The following is a 24,080-nucleotide window of genomic DNA, read 5'->3' as shown; positions in this document are numbered from 1 at the left end:
TCATGGTAGTCATTGTGAGGGGGTCACCATGGTCATGGTGGCCATGGTGGTCATGGTGAGGGGGTCACCATGGTCATGGTGGTCATGGCATTGGGGTCACCATGGCCATGCAATTCATGGTTATTCAGTGTCATCATGGTGGTCATGGTGGAGGGGTCACCATGGTCACGGTGGTCATGGTGGCCACAGCTGTGGGGTCACCACGGTGGTCACGGTGGGCAGACCACGGCCATCATGCCCATGAGAGCCAAGGGATTTGGGATCTGGGATTTGGGACAGCCCATTTTTGGGGAGCGGGTCCTTACTCGCACGTCGGCCCCGCCCGGGTCATGGAGCAGCTGCCGTAGACGCAGCGCAGGGGCGTTTTGTGGCGAGCGTCGCAGCGGGTGATGCAGACGACGCCGCCTTCGGTCACCTGTGGCGTGTAGAACTCCTTGAAGTCATTCTGGATGTGAAGTTTGCAGAGACCTGCGGGTGGGGGGACACGGGGCTCAGGTTTTTGGGGTGGGGGGACACCCAAAACGTCCCATGGGCTTCACTTACCTTCTTCCACATCATGCACGGTAACGTTTTTGACTTGGGTAGCGCTGGCGTTGAAGCAGAAAGAACCTGGCATGGGGAGAGGAGCTGCTGGTGGCCAAGCCCAAGGGAGCCACCCCCAGCCAGGACCCGGGGTCCGGCCGTGGTCACCCCCGGGGTCCGGCCGTGGTCACCCCCGGAGTCCGGCCGTGGTCACCCCCGGAGTCCGGCCGTGGTCACCCCCGGGGTCCGGCCGTGGTCACCCCCGGAGTCCGGCCGTGGTCACCCCCGGGGTCCGGCCGTGGTCACCCCCGGAGTCCGGCCGTGGTCACCCCCGGGGTCCGGCCGTGGTCACCCCCGGAGTCCGGCCGTGGTCACCCCCGGGGTCCGGCCGTGGTCACCCCCGGGGTCCGGCCGTGGTCACCCCCGGGGTCCGGCTGTGGTCACCCCCGGGGTCACTCACATTGGATTTCTGTGCAGTTCTTCTCACAGTCGGAGTAGTTTTTTAAGGCAGTGGCAAGGATCTTAGAGATGTTCTCCACGACCTCGTTGGCCTCGGAGTTGGCAGTGACCTCCAGGAGGACCTCGTAGTCCACCACGATGCTGCCCTGGCTGCGAGGAGAAGGGGCAGCGCTTGGCTCTGGACCAAACTGGGACCAGTTTGGGATTCCCAGTGTGGAGGGACACCGCGGTTACGGGGGGCTGGAGCGTCCTGGAGGAGCCCCATGGACACAACGTGGCTTGCAGGGATGTGGATGCTCCAAACTCGAAGGGAATCACCTCAAACTGACCCCCCCCATGGGTTCCTTCACCCCAAACCACCCCACCGGAGCACAGGAGAGGGTCAGGACCCCACCTGGGCCACCAGTGAGGACTCACCTCAGGTTTTTGATCTCCACACCTCTGTAGCCCTCGATATGACCATAAATCTGCCGTGTCTGGAAGACAAAGAGAAAAGATCCAGGCCCTCATCATGGTCCCCATCCCCCTCAAGGGGCTGTCCCCAAGGTCACCCCTGGCATCGCTGAGCCCTGACCTTGTTCTGGAACTTGCTCTCAAATTCCCGGTAAGCTTCTGAGTTTGTATCTTTGAGATCTTCACTAAATGTCACATCGACTTTGGTCGTCATCTCCACCGTCGCGTTCATCGTCACTTGGCCAAGCAGAGGAGACCCATAAGGAAGGGAGCTGGGTGTCCCCACCCCACCCCTGGTGACCCTGGTCAGGGGACCAGCTTGGACCCTCCGTGGTGACCCCAATCCCAGGTGAGTCTCACCAGTGTGACCCCAATCCCAGGTCAGTCCCACCAGGGTGATCCCAGTCCCAGGTCAGTCCCACCATGGTGACCCCAATCCCAGGTCAATCGCACCATGGTGACCCCAATCCCAGGTCAATCCCACCAGGGTGACCCCAATCCCAGGTGAGTCTCACCAGTGTGACCCCAATCCCAGGTCAGTCTCACCAGGGTGACCCCAGTCCCAGGTCAGTCCCACCAGGGTGACCCCAATCCCAGGTCAGTCCCACCAGGGTGACCCCATTTCTTGGTTGGTCCCTCCGTGGTGACCCAAACTCGTCCCTGGTTCAATCCCTCCATGGTGGCCCCATTCCCGAGCTGGTCCCTCCTTGGTGGCCCTGTCCCCTGGCTGATCCCTCTGAGGTGGCCCCAATCCCAGGTCTGTCCCTCCATGGTGGTCCCATTCCCAGGCCACACCCTCATGGTAGCCCCAACCTCCAGCTGACCCCTCAGTGGTGGCCTCAGTCCCGGTCTGGTGGCCACCCCACAGCACCATGGAGCAGTTCCCTACCATTTTTGACCTCCACGATATTCTTGAGGTCCTCGCACGTGTCCCCTTGGAAAGTCGGGGGGCACAGGCAGAGGCCGTTGACCCAGGTGCCCCCATTTTTGCAGGTGGGGTCATTGCAGAAGTCACCTTGGAAGCCCCCGGGACACTTGCACTTGCCATCTTGCCACGTGCCACCATTCAAGCACGGATCTGGGAGAGGGAGCCAAGGACACAGGTGCTGTGACACGGCCTGGAGAAACCCCAGGAGCCACCTGGAGAACGCCGGGGCCAGGTCAGGGAGAAGGGACGTGGCTATGGAGGGCCACCAAGGAGGAAGACTCACTTGTAGTCATGCTAAGTTGGCTTGTCATGCTGGAGGTGGCCGTGGTGGCGTTGGTGGGAACAGCCGAGATGGTCAATGGGGTGGAGGTCGCAGTTGGGGTGGTCGCCGAGGTGTCAGTGGTGTTGGTGGTGGATGTGTTGGTGGTCGGGGTGGATGTGTTGGTGGTCGGGGTGGGCGTGGTGGATGTGTTGGTGGTCGGGGTGGTCGGGGTGGATGTGTTGGTGGTCGGGGTGGTCGGGGTGGATGTGTTGGTGGTCGGGGTCGTTGTGTTGGTGGTCGGGGTGGTCGTGGTGGATGTGTTGGTGGTCGGGGTGGTCGTGGTGGATGTGTTGGTGGTCGGGGTGGTCGTGGTGGATGTGTTGGTGGTCGGGGTGGTTGTGTTGGTGGTCGGGGTGGTCGGGGTGGATGTGTTGGTGGTCGGGGTGGTCGGGGTGGTTGTGTTGGTGGTCGGGGTGGGCGTGGTGGATGTGTTGGTGGTCGGGGTGGTCGTGGTGGATGTGTTGGTGGTCGGGGTGGGCGTGGTGGATGTGTTGGTGGTCGGGGTGGTCGGGGTGGTCGTGGTGGATGTGTTGGTGGTCGGGGTGGGCGTGGTGGATGTGTTGGTGGTCGGGGTGGGCGTGGTGGTGGTCGGGGTGGTCGGGGTGGTCGGGGTGGATGTGTTGGTGGCCGGGATGGTTGTGGTGGTGGTCGGGGTGGATGTGTTGGTGGTCGGGGTGGATGTGTTGGTGGTCGGGGTGGTCGGGGTGGATGTGTTGGTGGTCGGGGTGGTCGGGGTGGTCGGGGTGGATGTGTTGGTGGTCGGGGTGGTTGTGTTGGTGGTCGGGGTGGGCGTGGTGGATGTGTTGGTGGTCGGGGTGGTCGGGGTCGTTGTGTTGGTGGTCGGGGTGGTCGGGGTGGTTGTGTTGGTGGTCGGGGTGGGCGTGGTGGATGTGTTGGTGGTCGGGGTGGTCGGGGTGGTTGTGTTGGTGGTCGGGGTCGTTGTGTTGGTGGTCGGGGTGGTCGGGGTGGATGTGTTGGTGGTCGGGGTGGGCGTGGTGGATGTGTTGGTGGTCGGGGTGGTCGGGGTGGTTGTGTTGGTGGTCGGGGTGGTTGTGTTGGTGGTCGGGGTGGTCGGGGTGGATGTGTTGGTGGTCGGGGTGGTCGGGGTGGTTGTGTTGGTGGTCGGGGTGGTCGGGGTGGATGTGTTGGTGGTCGGGGTGGGCGTGGTGGATGTGTTGGTGGTCGGGGTGGTCGGGGTGGATGTGTTGGTGGTCGGGGTGGTCGGGGTGGATGTGTTGGTGGCCGGGATGGTTGTGTTGGTGGTCGGGGTGGTCGGGGTGGATGTGTTGGTGGTTGGGGTGGGCGTGGTGGATGTGTTGGTGGTCGGGGTGGTCAGGGTGGTCGGGGTGGATGTGTTGGTGGTCGGGGTGGTCGGGGTGGTCGGGGTGGATGTGTTGGTGGTCGGGGTGGTCAGGGTGGTCGGGGTGGATGTGTTGGTGGTCGGGGTGGGCGTGGTGGATGTGTTGGTGGTCGGGGTGGGCGTGGTGGTGGTCGGGGTGGTCGGGGTGGGCGTGGTGGATGTGTTGGTGGTCGGGGTGGTTGGGGTGGATGTGTTGGTGGTCGGGGTGGTTGTGTTGGTGGTCGGGGTGGTCGGGGTGGATGTGTTGGTGGTCGGGGTGGTCGGGGTGGATGTGTTGGTGGTCGGGGTGGGCGTGGTGGATGTGTTGGTGGTCGGGGTGGGCGTGGTGGTGGTCGGGGTGGTCGGGGTGGTCGGGGTGGATGTGTTGGTGGCCGGGATGGTTGTGGTGGTGGTCGGGGTGGTCGGGGTGGTTGTGTTGGTGGTTGGGGTGGTCGGGGTGGATGTGTTGGTGGTCGGGGTGGGCGTGGTGGATGTGTTGGTGGTCGGGGTGGTCGTGGTGGATGTGTTGGTGGCCGGGATGGTTGTGGTGGTGGTCGGGATGGTCGGGGTGGTTGTGTTGGTGGTCGGGGTGGGCGTGGTGGATGTGTTGGTGGTCGGGGTGGTCGGGGTGGATGTGTTGGTGGCCGGGATGGTTGTGGTGGTGGTCGGGGTGGTCGGGGTGGATGTGTTGGTCGGGGTGGGTGTGGGGGTGTCGGTGGTGTTGGTGGTGGATGTGTTGGTGGTCCCGGAGGTGTCGTTATTCGGGTTCTTCCTTTCCTCTGCCACATTTGCCTTCCCTGCTGGACCAGTGGTGGCCATGTCATCCCCAGGCAGGCACAGACATGGCCCTGGTGGTGGCCACGCCACCATCTCTTACATGTCACCGCCCTGCCCTGGCTGACCTCACCGGCACCTCCCAAACCCCCTGGGCCACCAAATCCTTCAGATCCCCACGGACTGACCCCCCCCCAGACACCTGGACCCCCTCAAAGACCCCCACCCACAACAGACCAACATGCCCCCAAAGCCCCGCCCTTGTTTCTCCAAAAGCTCCCCAGGGATTCCCAAGACCCCCGGCTGGGTCACAACTCCTCCCATTGGATCCCCAAACCCCGTGAACCCAAAGATCCGCTGATCCAACCCCCCCCAAACACCCCTGGAGCCCCCCAAAGACCCTCGCCCATCAGAGACCAACATCCCCCCCAAAAAACCCAACCTTGGTTCTTCAAAGATGCCCCAAGGATTCCCCGTCGGGTCCCAAGACCCCCCCAGTGGGATCCCAAAGCCCTGTGACCCCAAAGATCCACTGACCCCCCTAAAGACCCCTGAACCCCCCCCTAAAGACCCCTGAGCACCCCCAGGACTCCTGGACCACCCCAAAGACCCCTGGACCTCCAAAAAAATCCCCATCCACAACATCTCCCCCCAAAAACACCCCCTTGGTTCTCCAGACTCTCCCAAGATCCCAACTGGGTCCTGAACCCACCAGTTGGGTCCCAAAGACCCCTGGACCCCCCCAAAGACTCCTGAATCCCCCAAAGACCCCTAAACCCCTTTCAAAGACCCCTAAACCCCCCAAAGACCCCCAGCCACAACATCGCCCCCCCAAGACACTCCCAAGACCCGAACTGGATCCTGAACTCAACAGTTGAGTTCCAAAGACCCCCTGGACCCCCTAAAGGCCCCTAACCCTTCCCCCAAGGACTCCTGGACCACCCCAAAGGCCCCTGAACCCCCTTCAAAGACCCCTGGACCTCCTCAAGACCCCTGAACCCTCTTCAAAGACCCCTGGACCCTCCCCAAAGACCCATGGACCCCCCAAAGACCCCTGAACTCCCCAAAGACCCCGAAACCCCCTTCAAAGACCCCTGGACCCTCCCCAAATACCCATGGACCTCCCAAAGACCTTGAACTCCCCAAGGACCCCGAAACCCCCTTCAAAGACCCCTGGACCCCCCCCCCCCCCAAAGACCCATGGACCTCCCAAAGACCCCTGAACTCCCCAAGGACCCCGAAACTCCCTTCAAAGACCCCTGGACCCCCCCCCCCAAAGACCCATGGACCTCCCAAAGACCCCTGAACTCCCCAAGGACCCCGAAACTCCCTTCAAAGACCCCTGGACCCCCCCCCTCCCCAAATACCCATGGACCTCCCAAAGACCTTGAACTCCCCAAGGACCCCGAAACCCCCTTCAAAGACCCCTGGACCCTCCCCAAATACCCATGGACCTCCCAAAGACCTTGAACTCCCCAAGGACCCCGAAACCCCCTTCAAAGACCCCTGGACCCTCCCCAAAGACCCATGGACCTCCCAAAGACCCCTGAACTCCCCAAGGACCCCGAAACCGCCTTCAAAGACCCCTGGACCCCCCCCCCCCAAGACCCCAATTTATTGTTTGCTCCCCACCCCGCGTTGTTTGATCTCTCCCGGTCCCACCCCATTTCCAAACTCGCGGTTCCGGTGCCCTCCCGCCAAGTAGTGGGGGAAGGGGATCCCCAGGTGCCACCAGGGCTGGGGAGGGGGTCCCCAGGTGCCACCAGGTCCCACCTGTGCAGACGAGGAGGGCGCAGAGGCAGAGCACGGCCCGGCTGCCCCACATGGCCGCGGATGGCGGAGTCGGGGGGCAGAGATGGGCACCAGGATGTGTCCCCAAGCACGGGCGCAGCAGGACTGGGAACGTGGGGAGGGGACCTTTGGTCACAATAAAAAGAGATGGGAGGAGACGAAACCGAAGCCGCAGGTGACAGGAATGCGGTGACAAGTGGCACCGCCCTTTTCCCGGCACATGTCATCGCGTGGGACACCCGGTGTCATTCGGGTGCCAGCCGGGGCCGGTCCCTCGAGATCCAGGAGATTCCTCGGGGCACATCCTGGTGGCCCCAAGGGCGTGTCCAGGTGTGCCCAAGGCCACGTTCTGGTGCCATCGGGTCATGGGACTCGGGGCGGGATGGGGGGCATGGGGTCAGAGTGGGGGACAGGGGACACGGGATGGGGACACGGCACAGGGGACAAGGGTCAAGACGTGGGACAGGGGACAAAGGACATGAGATGGGAACAAGGGAAATGGCATCAAGACAGTGAGACGGGACAGGGGACAAGGGACAAGGGACAGGACGTTGGACAGGGGACAAGGGACATGGTGGGACATGGGACACAGGATGGGGACAAGGGACAGGGCACAGGACGTGGGACAGGGGACAAGGGACATGGTGGGACACGGGGTGGGGACAGGGGACACAGGATGGGGACAGGGGACAGGGGATGGGGAGGTGGGAATTGTGGGGAACACGGGATGGAGAGGGGGGACATGGGGCAGGGATGTGGGGGACAGGGTCAGGATGTGGGACAAGGGATGTGGTGGGACACAGGATGGGGACAGGGGACATGGGATAGGGACAGGGGACCTGGGATGGGGGACACGCTGGGACAGGGGATGGGGACATGGGACATGGATGGGGACTGGGGTCAGGACATGGGACAGGGGACAAAGGGCACGGGATGGGGACAGGGGACAGTGGTGGGACACGGGTTGGGGACAAGGGACACAGAATGGGGACACAGGACCTGGGACAGGGGATGGAGATGTGGGGCATGGGGTCAGGACATGGGACAGGGGACAAAGGGCATGGGATGGGAACAGGGGACAGGGGATGGGGACACGGGTTGGGGACAGGGGACATGGTGGGACACGGGATGGGGACAGCAGACATGGGATGGGGACAAGGGACAGGGGACACAGGGACCCCGGGACACCAAAGGGACATGGAGGGGACATGGGGGGACACGGAGAGGGACATGGAGGGGACACCAGGGGGGTCACGGAGGGGTCACGGGAACTCCAGGGGGTCACGGGAAGGGACAGGGGACACGCGTGGGTGGTGACGTCACGGGGGGACACTGGTGAAAATCCCCCCCCCTTTGCCCCCCCCTCCCAGCCCCGCCCTTTAAAGGCGCCGTCGGGGCCGGAGGCGCCTCCAGAACCGGGACCGGGACCGGGACCGGGACAGCGAGAACGGGACCGGGATTGGGACACTGGGACCGGGATTGGGACACTGGGACCGGGACAGCGGGAACGGGACCGGGACAGCGGGAACGGGACCGGGATTGGGACATTGGGACCGGAATCAGGACATCAGGACCGGGATTAAAACACCGGGACTGGGATGGGAAACAGAGACTGAGACCAGGACCGGTACCGGGATACTGGGAGAGAGACCAGGACCAGTACCGGGATACTGGGACCGAACTCGGAGCTGATTCTGGGGCAGCAGAACCGGGACTGAGACAGAGAGAGGTGAGAGGGCAGCATTCCCAGTATTCCCAGTATAACTCTCACTCAATCCAGGGCGGTATTCCTAGGATTTTATTCCCAGTATTCCCAGTACACCAAGCATAACTCACGCTCTATCCAGGACTGCATTCCCAGGATTTCATTCCCAGTATTCCCAGTATAATTCACGCTCTTTCCAGGGCGGTATTCCTAGGATTTTATTCCCAGTATTCCCAGTATAATTCACGCTCTATCCAGGATTGCATTCCTAGAATTTCATTCCCAGTATTCCCAGTAGAACTCACGCTCTTTCCAGGACTGCATTCCCAGGATTTCATTCCCAGTATTCCCAGTATAATTCACGCTCTTTCCAGGGCGGTATTCCTAGGATTTTATTCCCAGTATTCCCAGTACACCAAGCATAACTCACGCTCTATCCAGGACTGCATTCCCAGGATTTCATTCCCAGTATTCCCAGTATATCTCACGCACTTTCCAGGGCTGTGTTCCCGGATTCCTTTCCCTGTACTGGGAATACTGGGAATGAAATCCTGGCCGCCCATTCAGGGCTGTGCCTGCTCCCGTTCCGAACGGACCGGGACCGGTCCCGTACGGCAGCCGGGACCTCGTGCAATCCTGGCCAAACGCCTCCTCGGGACGGCTCCCGGCTCCTGGGCCGAGGGGTTCGGTTCGGAAGGGCCCCAACCGGAGGGGGGGGAGAGGAAAAAGAGGAAGATGAGGAGGAGGAGGAGGAAGGGGGAGAGGGTTTGAGTGGAGGGGAAGCCCAAATCCGTGCTGTGAGCGGAGCTCCGACAGCGGCGGCAGCTCGGTGTGAGCACCGGGCACAGGAGGCGATTTCTGGGCATTAAATCACCTGAGCCGGGCCCGGTACCACCCCTGAAACACCGCCCCCGGTACCGCTCGGTACCGACCCGGGACCACCTGGGACCACCGGGGACCGCCCCTAAAGCACCGCCCCCGGTCCCGCCCGGTCCCGCCCCCGGTCCCGCCGTGCCCCGCCTCGCCGATCCCCGGCTCCGCCCGATCCTGCCCGGGCTGGGCCGGGACCATCGCTGGCGGCCCCGCCCGTCTCCCCCGGGCCGAACCGGGCTGAAGGAGATGTCGGCGCCATTGGAAACGCCGCCCAAAATCGCCCCCGTGGGATCGGGGTCGGCGCCGTGCGCGGGCACCGCACTGGAGCGAGCGGCTCCTGGCTGTGCCGGCCTCACTCTGCAGCCATGGCGAGAAGGTCGGGGAGCGGCACCCGAGCCGCCATCTTGGGAGTGACACCCGAGCCGCCATCTTGGGAGTGACACCCGAGCCGCCATCTTGGGAGTGACACCCCAGCCGCCATCTTGGGAGTGACACCCGAGCCGCCATCTTGGGAGAGGCACCCGCGCCGCCATCTTGGGAGAGGCAGGCGCGCAGTGCCGCGCTCTGCCCACAGGGCGGCGCTTGGGAGACAGGAAAGGGCTGGAATAAAGGAGAGCCCCAATCCTTGAGAAAATCGCCGAGCGATCGATCGGCAGGCATTGGCAATCGATCGCCGATCTAATCGATCGGCAGGCATTGGCAATCGATCGCCGATCTAATCGATCGGCAGGCATTGGCAATCGATCGCCGATCTAATCGATCGGCAGGCATTAGCAATCGATCGCCGAGCTAATCGATCGGCAGGCACGATCAATCGATCGCCGATCTAATCGATCGGCAGGCATTAGCAATCGATCGCCGATATGATCGATCGCAGGCATTGGCAATCGATCGCCGAGCTAATCGATCGCAGGCATGAGCAATCGATCGCCGATAGAATCGATCGGCAGGCATTGGCAATCGATCGCCGATCTAATCGATCGGCAGGCATTAGCAATCGATCGCCGAGCTAATCGATCGGCAGGCACGATCAATCGATCGCCGAGCTAATCGATCGGCAGGCATTAGCAATCGATCGCCGATATGATCGATCGCAGGCATTGGCAATCGATCGCCGAGCTAATCGATCGCAGGCATGAGCAATCGATCGCCGATAGAATCGATCGGCAGGCATTGGCAATCGATCGCCGATCTAATCGATCGGCAGGCATTAGCAATCGATCGCCGAGCTAATCGATCGGCAGGCACGATCAATCGATCGCCGAGCTAATCGATCGGCAGGCATTGGCAATCGATCGCCGATCTAATCGATCGGCAGGCATTAGCAATCGATCGCCGAGCTAATCGATCGGCAGGCACGATCAATCGATCGCCGATATAATCGATCGGCAGGCATTGGCACTCGATCGCCGAGCTAATCGATCGGCAGGCGTTGGCAATCGATCGCCGAGCTAATCGATCGCAGGCATGAGCAATCGATCGCCGATAGAATCGATCAGCAGGCATTAGCAATCGATCGCCGATATAATCGATCGGCAGGCATGAGCAATCGATCGCCGATATAATCGATCGGCAGGCATTAGCAATCGATCGCCGAGCTAATCGATCGGCAGGCATGAGCAATCGATCGCCGAGCTAATCGATCGCAGGCATGAGCAATCGATCGCCGATATAATCGATCGGCAGGCGCGATCAATCGATCGCCGATATAATCGATCGACAGGCATTGGCAATCGATTGCCGATCTAATCGATCGGCAGGCGCGATCAATCGATCGCCGATATAATCGATCGACAGGCATTGGCAATCGATTGCCGATCTAATCGATCGGCAGGCGCGATCAATCGATCGCCCATATAATCGATCGGCAGGCGGATCAATCGATCTCCTTGCTCTCTCCTTGCAGCCCTGCCCGGGCTCGCGGGGTCCCTGCAGTTCCCCTCTCTGCCCACCGGGCGGCGCTTTGGGCACAGGCAAGGGATGGAATAAAGGAGATTCCCGATCCTTCCAAAAATCCTCCGGAATGAACGCCCCAAAAATCCCCGACCAGACCTGAGAAACCTCCGGCCTCTAAACAAACGGAAACTGTAAGAAAAACCCTTTAGATCTAAAAAAAATTCTATCTTTTAAAAATATTTAATTTATATTCAAATTATTAATCTATACTTATTTTATATATTCAATTTAATTTCTATTATACCACATAGACAATATTATTTTTCATTATATACGGTATTATGTATTATTATACAAATTATATATTATTCATAATCACAATATATATATCGTTATATTACCAACATTTATTTTTATTTTATGTAAAAAAATTTATATATTATATATTTTTATGTTCATATTTTCTAGTATTCTTCAACAGCCCTACCTCTAAGCAAACAGAAACAAAACCTCCCTTTATTTTAAACCACATTTAAATTCATTTTCCTATTTTCAGTTTCCATGTTGACACCTGTACTTTATATTCCCACATCTCTATGAAGAATATTCCAGATTAAAACACACCATAACAATATTTACAAGAATTGGCCACCCCCGGCCACCCCGGGGGCTCCTTCTGGCCCAGGCTGGGGGTCCTCGTGCCACCGGCGGCGAGCAGAAGCCGATGGTGCTGGCCTGAAGTTACCCGAGCAACTCTGGAGGCCAAATGGCAGCTGGGGTGGCCAAAACTCAGCCACGGTGGCCACAAGTCAAGCGTGGAAGCCAAATGTCAGCACCGGTGGCCAGATGCCAAAACTCGACCGCGGTGGCCACCGGGCCAGGCCTCGAGGTCCAGGAGATTCCTCGGGGCACATCCTGGTGGCCCCAAGGGCGTGTCCAGGTGTGCCCAAGGCCACGTTCTGGTGCCATCGGGTCATGGGACTCGGGGCGGGGATGGGGGGCATGGGGTCAGAGTGGGGGACAGGGGACATGGTGGGACACGGGATGGGGACACGGCACAGGGGACAAGGGTCAAGACGTGGGACAGGGGACAAAGGACACGAGATGGGAACAAGGGAAATGGCATCAAGACAGTGAGACGGGACAGGGGACAAGGGACAAGGGACAGGACGTTGGACAGGGGACAAGGGACATGGTGGGACATGGGACACAGGATGGGGACAAGGGACAGGGCACAGGACGTGGGACAGGGGACAAGGGACATGGTGGGACACGGGGTGGGGACAGGGGACACAGGATGGGGACAATGGACACGGGATGGGGAGGTGGGAATTGTGGGGAACACGGGATGGAGAGGGGGGACATGGGGCAGGGATGTGGGGGACAGGGCCAGGGTGTGGGACAGGGAGATGGTGGGACACAGGATGGGGACAGGGGACCTGGGATGGGGACAGGGGACCTGGGATGGGGGACACGCTGGGACAGGGGATGGGAACATGGGACATGGATGGGGACTGGGGTCAGGACATGGGACAGGGGACAAAAGGCACGGGATGGGGACAGGGGACAGTGGTGGGACATGGGTTGGGGACAAGGGACACAGAATGGGGACACAGGACCTGGGACAGGGGATGGAGATGTGGGGCATGGGGTCAGGACATGGGACAGGGGACAAAGGGCATGGGATGGGAACAGGGGACAGGGGACAAGGGATGGGGACACGGGTTGGGGACAGGGGACATGGTGGGACACGGGATGGGGACAGCAGACATGGGATGGGGACTGGGGACATGGGGACACAGCGACCCGGGGACACCCAGGGGACATGGAGGGGACATGGGGGGACACGGAGAGGGACATGGAGGGGACACCAGGGGGGGGCACGGAGGGGTCACGGGAACTCCAGGGGGTCACAGGAAGGGACAGGGGACACGCGTGGGTGGTGACGTCACGGGGGGACACTGGTGAAAATCCCCCCCCCTTTGCCCCCCCCTCCCAGCCCCGCCCTTTAAAGGCGCCGTCGGGGCCGGAGGCGCCTCCAGAACCGGGACCGGGACCGGGACCGGGACAGCGAGAACGGGACCGGGATTGGGACACTGGGACCGGGATTGGGACACTGGGACCGGGACAGCGGGAACGGGACCGGGACAGCGGGAACGGGACCGGGATTGGGACATTGGGACCGGAATCAGGACATCAGGACCGGGATTAAAACACCGGGACTGGGATGGGAAACAGAGACTGAGACCAGGACCGGTACCGGGATACTGGGAGAGAGACCAGGACCAGTACCGGGATACTGGGACCGAACTCGGAGCTGATTCTGGGGCAGCAGAACCGGGACTGAGACAGAGAGAGGTGAGAGGGCAGCATTCCCAGTATTCCCAGTATAACTCTCACTCAATCCAGGGCGGTATTCCTAGGATTTTATTCCCAGTATTCCCAGTACACCAAGCATAACTCACGCTCTATCCAGGACTGCATTCCCAGGATTTCATTCCCAGTATTCCCAGTATAATTCACGCTCTTTCCAGGGCGGTATTCCTAGGATTTTATTCCCAGTATTCCCAGTATAATTCACGCTCTATCCAGGATTGCATTCCTAGAATTTCATTCCCAGTATTCCCAGTAGAACTCACGCTCTTTCCAGGACTGCATTCCCAGGATTTCATTCCCAGTATTCCCAGTATAATTCACGCTCTTTCCAGGGCGGTATTCCTAGGATTTTATTCCCAGTATTCCCAGTACACCAAGCATAACTCACGCTCTATCCAGGACTGCATTCCCAGGATTTCATTCCCAGTATTCCCAGTATATCTCACGCACTTTCCAGGGCTGTGTTCCCGGATTCCTTTCCCTGTACTGGGAATACTGGGAATGAAATCCTGGCCGCCCATTCAGGGCTGTGCCTGCTCCCGTTCCGAACGGACCGGGACCGGTCCCGTACGGCAGCCGGGACCTCGTGCAATCCTGGCCAAACGCCTCCTCGGGACGGCTCCCGGCTCCTGGGCCGAGGGGTTCGGTTCGGAAGGGCCCCAACCGGAGGGGGGGGAGAGGAAAAAGAGGAAGATGAGGAGGAGGAGGAGGAAGGGGGAGAGGGTTTGAGTGGAGGGGAAGCCCAAATCCGTGCTGTGAGCGGAGCTCCGACAGCGGCGGCAGCTCGGTGTGAGCACCGGGCACAGGAGGCGATTTCTGGGCATTAAATCACCTGAGCCGGGCCCGGTACCACCCCTGAAACACCGCCCCCGGTACCGCTCGGTACCGACCCGGGACCACCTGGGACCACCGGGGACCGCCCCTAAAGCACCGCCCCCGGTCCCGCCCGGTCCCGCCCCCGGTCCCGCCGTGCCCCGCCTCGCCGATCCCCGGCTCCGCCCGATCCTGCCCGGGCTGGGCCGGGACCATCGCTGGCGGCCCCGCCCGTCTCCCCCGGGCCGAACCGGGCTGAAGGAGATGTCGGCGCCATTGGAAACGCCGCCCAAAATCGCCCCCGTGGGATCGGGGTCGGCGCCGTGCGCGGGCACCGCACTGGAGCGAGCGGCTCCCGGCTGTGCCGGCCTCACTCTGCAGCCATGGCGAGAAGGTCGGGGAGCGGCACCCGAGCCGCCATCTTGGGAGTGACACCCGAGCCGCCATCTTGGGAGAGGCACCCGCGCCGCCATCTTGGGAGAGGCACCCGCGCCGCCATCTTGGGAGAGGCACCCGAGCCGCCATCTTGGGAGTGACACCCGCGCCGCCATCTTGGGAGAGGCACCCGCGCCGCCATCTTGGGAGAGGCACCCGAGCCGCCATCTTGGGCGTGACACCCGAGCCGCCATCTTGGGAGTGACGCCCGAGCCGCCATCTTGGGCGTGACACCCGCGCCGCCATCTTGGGAGAGGCACCCGCGCCGCCATCTTGGGAGTGGCACCCGCGCCGCCATCTTGGGAGAGGCAGGCGCGCAGTGCCGCGCTCTGCCCACAGGGCGGCGCTTGGGAGACAGGAAAGGGCTGGAATAAAGGAGAGCCCCAATCCTTGAGAAAATCGCCGAGCGATCGATCGGCAGGCGTTGGCAATCGATCGCCGATCTAATCGATCGACAGGCATTAGCAATCGATCGCCGATATAATCGATCGGCAGGCACGATCAGTCGATCGCCGATATAATCGATCGGCAGGCACGATCAGTCGATCGCCGAGCTAATCGATCGGCAGGCATTAGCAATCGATCGCCGAGCTAATCGACCGGCAGGTACGATCAATCGATCGCCGAGCTAATCGATCGGCAGGCATTAGCAATCGATCGCCGAGCTAATCGATCAGCAGGCATTAGCAATCGATCGCCGATCTAATCGATCAGCAGGCATTAGCAATCGATCGCCGATCTAATCGATCGACAGGCATTAGCAATCGATCGCCGATCTAATCGATCGACAGGCATTAGCAATCGATCGCCGATATAATCGATCGGCAGGCACGATCAGTCGATCGCCGAGCTAATCGATCGGCAGGCATTAGCAATCGATCGCCGAGCTAATCGACCGGCAGGCACGATCAATCGATCGCCGAGCTAATCGATCGGCAGGCATTAGCAATCGATCGCCGAGCTAATCGATCAGCAGGCATTAGCAATCGATCGCCGATCTAATCGATCGGCAGGCATTAGCAATCGATCGCCGAGCTAATCGATCGGCAGGCATTAGCAATCGATCGCCGAGCTAATCGATCGGCAGGCACGATCAATCGATCGCCGATCTAATCGATCGGCAGGCATTGGCAATCGATCGCCGAGCTAATCGATCGACATGCATTAGCAATCGATCGCCGATATAATCGATCGCAGGCATTGGCAATCGATCGCCGAGCTAATCGATCGACAGGCATTAGCAATCGATCGCCGATATAATCGATCGCAGGCATTAGCAATCGATCGCCGATAGAATCGATCGACAGGCATTAGCAATCGATCGCCGATATAATCGATCGGCAGGCATTAGCAATCGATCGCCGATATAATCGATCGCAGGCATTGGCAATCGATTGCCGATCTAATCGATCGGCAGACATTAGCAATTGATCGCCGATGTAATCGATCGGCAGGCATTAGCAATCGATCGCCGATATAATCGATCGGCAGGCGCGATCAATCGATCGCCGATCTAATCGATCGGCAGGCATTAGCAATCGATCGCCGAGCTAATCGATCGGCAGGCACGATCAATCGATCGCCGAGCTAATCGACCGGCAGGCATTGGCAATCGATCGCCGAGCTAATCGATCGGCAGGCGTTGGCAATCGATCGCCGAGCTAATCGATCGACAGGCATTAGCAATCGATCGCCGATATAATCGATCGGCAGACATTAGCAATCGATCGCCGATATAATCGATCGCAGGCATTGGCAATCGATCGCCGAGCTAATCGATCGGCAGGCATTGGCAATCGATCGCCGATATAATCGATCGGCAGGCGCGATCAATCGATCGACGATATAATCGATCGGCAGGCATTGGCAATCGATTGCCGAGCTAATCGATCGGCAGACATTAGCAATCGATCGCCGATATAATCGATCGACAGGCATTGGCAATCGATCGCCGAGCTAATCGATCGGCAGGCGCGATCAATCGATCGCCGATATAATCGATCGGCAGGCGCATCAATCGATCTCCTTGCTCTCTCCTTGCAGCCCTGCCCGGGCTCGCGGGGTCCCTGCAGTTCCGCTCTCTGCCCACCGGGCGGCGCTTTGGGCACAGGCAAGGGATGGAATAAAGGAGATTCCCGATCCTTCCAAAAATCCTCCGGAATGAACGCCCCAAAAATCCCCGACCAGACCTGAGAAACCTCCGGCCTCCAAACAAACGGAAACTGTAAGAAAAACCCTTTAGATCTAAAAAAAATTCTATCTTTTAAAAATATTTAATTTATATTCATATTCCTAATCTATACTTATTTTATATATTCAATTTAATTTCTATTATACCACATAGACAATATTATTTTTCATTATATACGATATTATACATTATTATACAAATTATATATTATTCATAATCACAATATATATATCGTTATATTACCAACATTTATTTTTATTTTATGTAAAAAATTTTATATATTATATATTTTTATGTTCATATTTTCTAGTATTCTTCAACAGCCCTACCTCTAAGCAAACAGAAACAAAACCTCCCTTTATTTTAAACCACATTTAAATTCATTTTCCTATTTTCCGTTTCCATGTTGACACCTGTACTTTATATTCCCACATCTCTATGAAGAATATTCCAGATTAAAACACACCATAACAATATTTACAAGAATTGGCCACCCCCGGCCACCCCGGGGGCTCCTTCTGGCCCAGGCTGGGGGTCCTCGTGCCACCGGCGGCGAGCAGAAGCCGATGGTGCTGGCCCGAAGTTACCCGAGCAACTCTGGAGGCCAAATGGCAGCTGGGGTGGCCAAAACCCAGCCACGGTGGCCACAAGTCAAGCGTGGAAGCCAAATGTCAGCACCGGTGGCCAGATGCCAAAACCCGACCGCGGTGGCCACCGGGCCAGGCCTCGAGGTCCAGGAGATTCCTCGGGGCACATCCTGGTGGCCCCAAGGGCGTGTCCAGGTGTGCCCAAGGCCACGTTCTGGTGCCATCGGGTCATGGGACTCGGGGCGGGGATGGGGGGCATGGGGTCAGAGTGGGGGACAGGGGACATGGTGGGACACGGGATGGGGACAAGGGATGGGGACAGGGGACACGGGATGGGGACAGGGGACACGGGATGGGGACACGGCACAGGGGACAAGGGTCAGGACGTGGGACAGGGGACAAAGGACACGAGATGGGAACAAGGGAAATGGCATCAAGACAGTGAGACGGGACAGGGGACAAGGGACAAGGGACAGGACGTTGGACAGGGGACAAGGGACATGGTGGGACATGGGGTGGGGACATGGGACACGGGATGGGGACAAGTGACAGGGGTCAGGACGTGGGACAGGGGACACGGGATGGGAACGTGGGACACGGTGTCAGGACATGAGACGGGACGGGGGACATGGCGGGACACGGGATGGGGACGTGGGATAGGGACAGGGGACACGGGATGGGGACAGGGGACCTGATGGGACACGGGATGGGGACAAGGGACAGGGGACAAGGGACAGGACGTGGGACAGGGGACATGGTGGGACATGGCATGGGGACAGGGGGCAGGGATCAGGACGTGAGAGGGGACAAAGGGCACGGGATGGGGACAGGGGACAAAGGGCACAGTCCGGACAGGGGACATGGGACACGGGACATGGTGGGACACAGGATGGGGACATGGGACCTGGGACAGGGGGTGGAGATGTGGGGCATGGGGTCAGGACATGGGACAGGGGACACAGGATGGGGACAGGGGACACAGGATGGGGACAGGGGACACGGGGTGGGATGGGGAGGTGGGACATGGGGTCAGAGAGGGGGACAGGGGACACAGGACGGGGCCACGGGATTTGGGACATTGGGAGGGATTTGGGATGTGGGGGACACGGGATTTGGGACACGGGATGGGGACATGGGATGGGGACACGAGATGGGGACACGGGATGGGGACACAACATGGGGACATGGGACACCCCTGTGGGGTGACAGCGCTGGGGATGGGGACAGGTTTGGGGTCTGTGGGAGGATTTGGGGTGAATTCCTTCATTTTTGGGGTGCAGTGAGGCCTTGGGGTGGATCCAGGTGGATTTGGGATGAGTTAATGAAGATTTGGGATTAATTAATGCAAATTGGGGTGAATTAATGCAGATTTGGGGTGAGTTAATGCAGATTTGGGGTGAATTAATGAAGATTTGGGATGAATTAATGCAGATTTGGGATGGATCCAGGTGGATCTGGGATGAATTAATGCAGATTTGGGATTAATTAATGAAGATTTGGGGTGAATTAATGCAGATTTGGGATGGATCCAGGTGGATTTGGGATGAGTTAATGAAGATTTGGGGTGAATTAATGAAGATTTTGGATGAATTAATGAAGATTTGGGATGAATTAATGCAGATTTGGGGTGAATTAATGAAGATTTGGGGTGAATTAATGCAGATTTGGGGTGAATTAATGAAGATTTGGGATTAATTAATGAAGATTTGGGGTGGATCCAGGTGGATTTGGGGTGAATTAATGAAGATTTGGGATGAATTAATGCAGATTTGGGATGAATTAATGAAGATTTGGGAAGAATTAATGCAGATTGGGGTGAATTAATGAAGATTTGGGATGAATTAATGAAGATTTGGGATTAATCCATGCAGATTTGGGATGGATCCAGGTGGATTTGGGATGAATTAATGAAGATTTGGGATTAATCCATGCAGAGTGGGGTGGATTAATGAAGATTTGGGATTAATCCATGCAGATTTGGGATGGATCCGTGCATTTTTTGGGATAAATCCCAGCCCACGTGTGCCTGTGGAATTTTTCGGGATGAATCCCTTCACTCTGGGGGCTCACTGAGGTTTTTTTGGGGTTATTTGGGGCCCGGAGCTCGTTTTTGGGGTGAATCACGAGGAATTTGGGATGAGCTGGATGTGACGCCCCCTCCCCCCGTCCCCAGGGACCCCACAGGAAGGAGCCCAGACCCGAGTGAGTCACCCCGAGCTGAGTCAGCCCGGGGGGAGGGAGGGGTTGGGGGTCCCTGAGGGGATTGGGGGCTTGGGGGAGGGGTTTGGGGGGGCCTGAGTGGGGTTTGGGGGGTCCTGGGTGGGGTTTGGGGGGTCCTGGGTCTGGTTTGGGGGGTCCTGAGTGGGGTTTGGGGGGTCCTGGGTGGGGTTTGGGGGGTCCTGGGTCTGGTTTGGGGGGTCCTGAGTGGGGTTTGGGGGGTCCTGGGTGGGGTTTGGGGGGTCCCTGAGGGGATTGGGGGCTTGGGGGAGGGGTTTGGGGAGTCCTGGGTGGGGTTTGGGGGGCCCTGAGTGGGGTTTGGGGGTCCCTGATAGGATTTGGGGTGAAAGAGGGGGGGGATTTGGGGTTTGGGAGAGGGGTTTGGGGGGTCCTGGGTCGGGTTTGGGGGGTCCTGGGTGGGGTTGGGGGGTCCCTGAGGGGATTGGGGGTTTGGGGGAGGGGTTTGGGGGTCCCTGAGGGGATTGGGGGTTTGGGGGAGGGGTTTGGGGGTCCCTGAGGGGATTGGGGGTTTGGGGGAGGGGTTTGGGGGTCCTGAGTGGGGTTTGAGGGGTCCTGGGTGGGGTTTGGGGGGTCCTGGGTCTGGTTTGGGGGGTCCTGAGTGGGGTTTGGGGGGTCCTGGGTGGGGTTTGGGGGGTCCCTGAGGGGATTGGGGGCTTGGGGGAGGGGTTTGGGGAGTCCTGGGTGGGGTTTGGGGGGCCCTGAGTGGGGTTTGGGGGTCCCTGATAGGATTTGGGGTGAAAGAGGGGGGGGATTTGGGGTTTGGGAGAGGGGTTTGGGGGGTCCTGGGTCGGGTTTGGGGGGTCCTGGGTGGGGTTGGGGGGTCCCTGAGGGGATTGGGGGTTTGGGGGAGGGGTTTGGGGGTCCCTGAGGGGATTGGGGGTTTGGGGGAGGGGTTTGGGGGTCCCTGAGGGGATTGGGGGTTTGGGGGAGGGGTTTGGGGGTCCTGAGTGGGGTTTGAGGGGTCCTGGGTCGGGTTTGGGGGGTCCTGAGTGGGGGTTGGGGGGTCCTGGGTGGAGTTTGGGGGTCCCGGGTGGGGTTTGGGGGGTCCCTGATGGGATTTGGGGTGAACTGGGGGGGGGGGATTTGGGGTTTGGGGAAGGGGTTTGGGGGAGGGGTTTGGGGGATCCTGGGTGGGGTTTGGGGGGTCCCTGAGGGGATTTGGGATCCCGGGTGGGGTTTGGGGGGTCCCTGAGGGGATTTGGGGGGTCCTGGGTGGGATTTGGGGTCTCCGGTGGGGTTTGGGGGGCCCTGAGTGGGGTTTGGGGGTCCCTGATAGGATTTGGGGTGAACGAGGTGGGGGATTTGGGGTTTGGGAGAGGGGTTTGGGGGGTCCTGGGTCGGGTTTGGGGGGTCCTGGGTGGGGTTGGGGGGTCCCTGAGGGGATTGGGGGTTTGGGGGAGGGGTTTGAGGGGTCCTGGGTGGGATTTGGGGTTTGAGGGAGGGATTTGGGGGTCCCTGATGGGATTTGGGGTGAACTGGAGGGGGGGGATTTGGGGTTTGGGGAAGGGGTTTGGGGGGTCCTGGGTGGAGTTTGGGGGTCTCGGGGGGGATTTGGGGTCCTGATTGGGGTTTGGGGGTCCCTGAGGGGATTGGGGGTTTGGGGGGTCCTGAGTGGGGTTTGGGGGGTCCCGGGTGGGATTTGGGGGGTCCTGAGGGGATTTGGGGTTTGAGGGAGGGGTTTGGGGGGGTCCCTGATGGGGAGGGGTTTGGGGGTCCCTGAGGGGATTTGGGATCCCGGATGGGGTTTGGGGGGTCCTGGGTGGGATTTGGGGGTCCTGAGGGGATTGGGGGTTTGGGGGAGGGGTTTGGGGGTCCCTGATGGGATTTGGGGTGAAATGGGGGGGGGGATTTGAGGTTTGGGGAAGGGGTTTGGGGGTCCTGATTGGGGTTTGGGGGGTCCCGGGTGGGATTTGGGGGTCCCTGAGGGGATTTGGGGTGAACTGGGGGGGATTTGGGGTCTCCGGAGGGGTTTGGGGGTCCCTGATGGGATTTGGGGTGAACTGGGGGGGATTTGGGGTCCCGGGTGGGGTTTGGGGGTCCCAGGTGGGATTTGGGGTGAACCGGGGGGGATTTGGGGGGGATTTGGGGTCTCAGGGCGGATTTGGGGGGTCCCGGGGGTATTTTGGGGTGCTGGTTTGGTTGGGGGTTGGGTCTGGATTTTTTAGGGAATTCTGGGGGGCTCTGATTTTTTTGGGGTGGTCTGGGTGGGTGGGGGGACTTTGGGGGGATTTTGGATTTTAGGGGAATTTGGGGGGGGATTTTGGGGGGAATTTTGGATTTTAGGGGAATTTGGGGGGGGATTTTGGGGGGATTTTGGGGGAATTTTGTGGGGGGATTTTGGGGGGATTTTGGATTTTGGGGGAATTTTGTGGGGGGATTTTGGGGGGATTTTGGATTTTAGGGTGGGGTCTGATTTTTTGGGGGGAGAATCTGGATTTTTAGGGGAATTTTTTTTATTTTTTAGGGGAATTTTGGAGGAGTTCTGGAATTTGGGGAGGAATTTTGTGCGGGGATTTGGGGAAAGTTCTGGAATTTTTTTAGGGGAATTTGTGGGGGGGTGTCTGATTTTTATGGGATTTTCTGAATTTTTTGGGGGAGATTTTTGGATAATTCTGAATTTTTAGGGGGGTCTGATTATTATGGGATATTCTGAATTTTTTGGGGGGCGATTTTTGGATAATTCTGAATTTTAGGGAGGGGTCTGATTTTTATGGAATATTCTGGATTTTTTTGGGGAGATTTTTTGAGAATTCTGAATTTTAAGGGGGGTGATTATTATGGAATATTCTGAATTTTTTGGGGAGATTTTTGGATAATTCTGAATTTTTAGGGGAATTTTGGGAGGGGGTCCCGACTCTGACGTCACCAGGGGATGTCCCCGTGTCCCCCCCCCCTCCTATTTTGTCACGTGACCAGACGCGTCCCCGCCCCCACAGTGAATAATCGCGCTCCCGGCTCCTATTTTGGGTGGAAAAGCGGCGATTTTGGGTTCCTGAGGAAATTCCTGTCCCTTGACTCCTCCAGCGCGCCCCCACCATGGCCAAGTTTGGGCAAAAAAAAGGGAAAAAAAGGGAAAAAAAAAAAGGAAAAAAAAAAAGAAAAAGAAAAAAAAAAAGGCGCCGGGAGAAAAAAATTAATTATTTAATTAAAAATTTAAAAATGGGATTTTTTTTTTTTTTTTTTTTTTTTTTTTTTTTTTTTTTTTTTTTTTTTTTTTTTTTTTCCGGTGGGTTTTGGGATTGGGCGGGGGGGGGGGGGCGGTTTATGGGATTTATGGGGTCTATAGGGGGCTATGGGATTCTAGAGGGGATTACGGGGGTCTATGGGGTCTATGGGGGGGTCTATGGGGTTCTATAGGATTCTATAGGGGATTACGGGGGGTTATGGGGTCTATGGGGTCTATAGGGGGTCTATGGGGTTCCATAGCGGGTTATGGGGGGTTCTATAGGATTCTATAGGGGTCTAGGGGGTCTATGGGGGGTTCTATAGGATTCTATAGGGGGTCTATGGGGTCTATAGGGAGTCTATGGGGTCTGTATGGGGGTTATGGGGCTCTATAGGGGGGTTGTGGGATCTATGGGGTTCTATAGGGGGGTCTATGGGGTTCTATAGGGGGTCTATGGGGTCTATAGGGTTCAATGGGGGTTCTATAGGGGATCTACGGGGTTCTATGGAGTCTATGGGGCACTGGGGGTGTATATGGGGTTTGTAGGGCTCTATGGGGTTCTATAGGGGCTCCATAGGTTTCTATAGGTGTCTATGGGGTTGTATAGGGTTCTATGGGGGCTCTATTGGGTTCTATAGAGGTCTATGGGGTCTATAGGTGTTTATGGGGTTCTATAGGGCTCTATAGGGGCTCTATGGGGTTCTATAGGATTCTATGGGGTCTATAGGGCTCTATAGGATTCTATAGGTGCCTATGGGGTCTATAGGTGTCTTTGGGGTTCTATGGGATTCTATAGGTGTCTATGGGGCTCTATAGGGGCTCTATAGGGTTCGATAGGTGTCTATGGGGTCTATGGGGCGCTGGAACAGACCCCTGACCCCAAGGGAGCTTTGGACACCCCCAATTACCCCCCCTCTGTCCCCGATGTCACCACAGTGCCACCACAGTGCCACCACAGTGCCACCACAGTGCCACCACGTCACCCCGCAGGAAGGGGCCCTGGCGTCACCCCGGGGTGACAGCGGGGAGGGGGGGGACACCCCGGGGACACCGGGGGGGGACACAGGGGACGTGGGGGGACACCCCGGGGACAGGGGGGACACAGGGGACACAGGGGACACGGAGGGGGCACAGGGGACGTGGGGGGGACACGGTGGGGGGACACCCTGGGGACATGGGAGGGGCACGGGGGTGTGGGGGGGACACCTTGGG

At 58.8% G+C, this 24,080-nt stretch overlaps 2 protein-coding genes across 2 annotated transcripts; both read right to left on the bottom strand.

The window, feature by feature from the left end:
• Positions 1 to 50: 50 nt before the first annotated feature.
• On the bottom strand, positions 51 to 2,928 carry LOC106864594 (mucin-3A-like). Its single transcript, XM_088155231.1, has 8 exons — positions 2,646 to 2,928; positions 2,324 to 2,512; positions 1,556 to 1,671; positions 1,399 to 1,457; positions 983 to 1,131; positions 544 to 609; positions 306 to 468; positions 51 to 189 (listed from the first exon to the last, which is right to left on the bottom strand). The coding sequence occupies exons 1-8, from the start codon at positions 2,671 to 2,673 to the stop codon at positions 51 to 53; spliced, it is 909 nt and encodes a 302-aa protein (XP_088011357.1). The 5' UTR covers positions 2,674 to 2,928.
• Positions 2,929 to 13,239: 10,311 nt separating this feature from the next.
• On the bottom strand, positions 13,240 to 22,740 carry LOC148220508 (uncharacterized). Its single transcript, XM_088155230.1, has 5 exons — positions 22,732 to 22,740; positions 20,209 to 20,296; positions 19,864 to 19,925; positions 14,626 to 14,672; positions 13,240 to 14,452 (listed from the first exon to the last, which is right to left on the bottom strand). The coding sequence occupies exons 1-5, from the start codon at positions 22,738 to 22,740 to the stop codon at positions 13,960 to 13,962; spliced, it is 699 nt and encodes a 232-aa protein (XP_088011356.1). The 3' UTR covers positions 13,240 to 13,959.
• Between the last annotated feature and the right edge of the window lie 1,340 nt (positions 22,741 to 24,080).

This window comes from Sturnus vulgaris, chromosome 36 (genome assembly GCF_052056855.1).
Source record: "Sturnus vulgaris isolate bStuVul1 chromosome 36, bStuVul1.hap1, whole genome shotgun sequence".
In the NCBI taxonomy this organism is placed as follows: domain Eukaryota; kingdom Metazoa; phylum Chordata; class Aves; order Passeriformes; family Sturnidae; genus Sturnus; species Sturnus vulgaris.
This window is presented reverse-complemented; position numbering and strand designations above follow the sequence as displayed.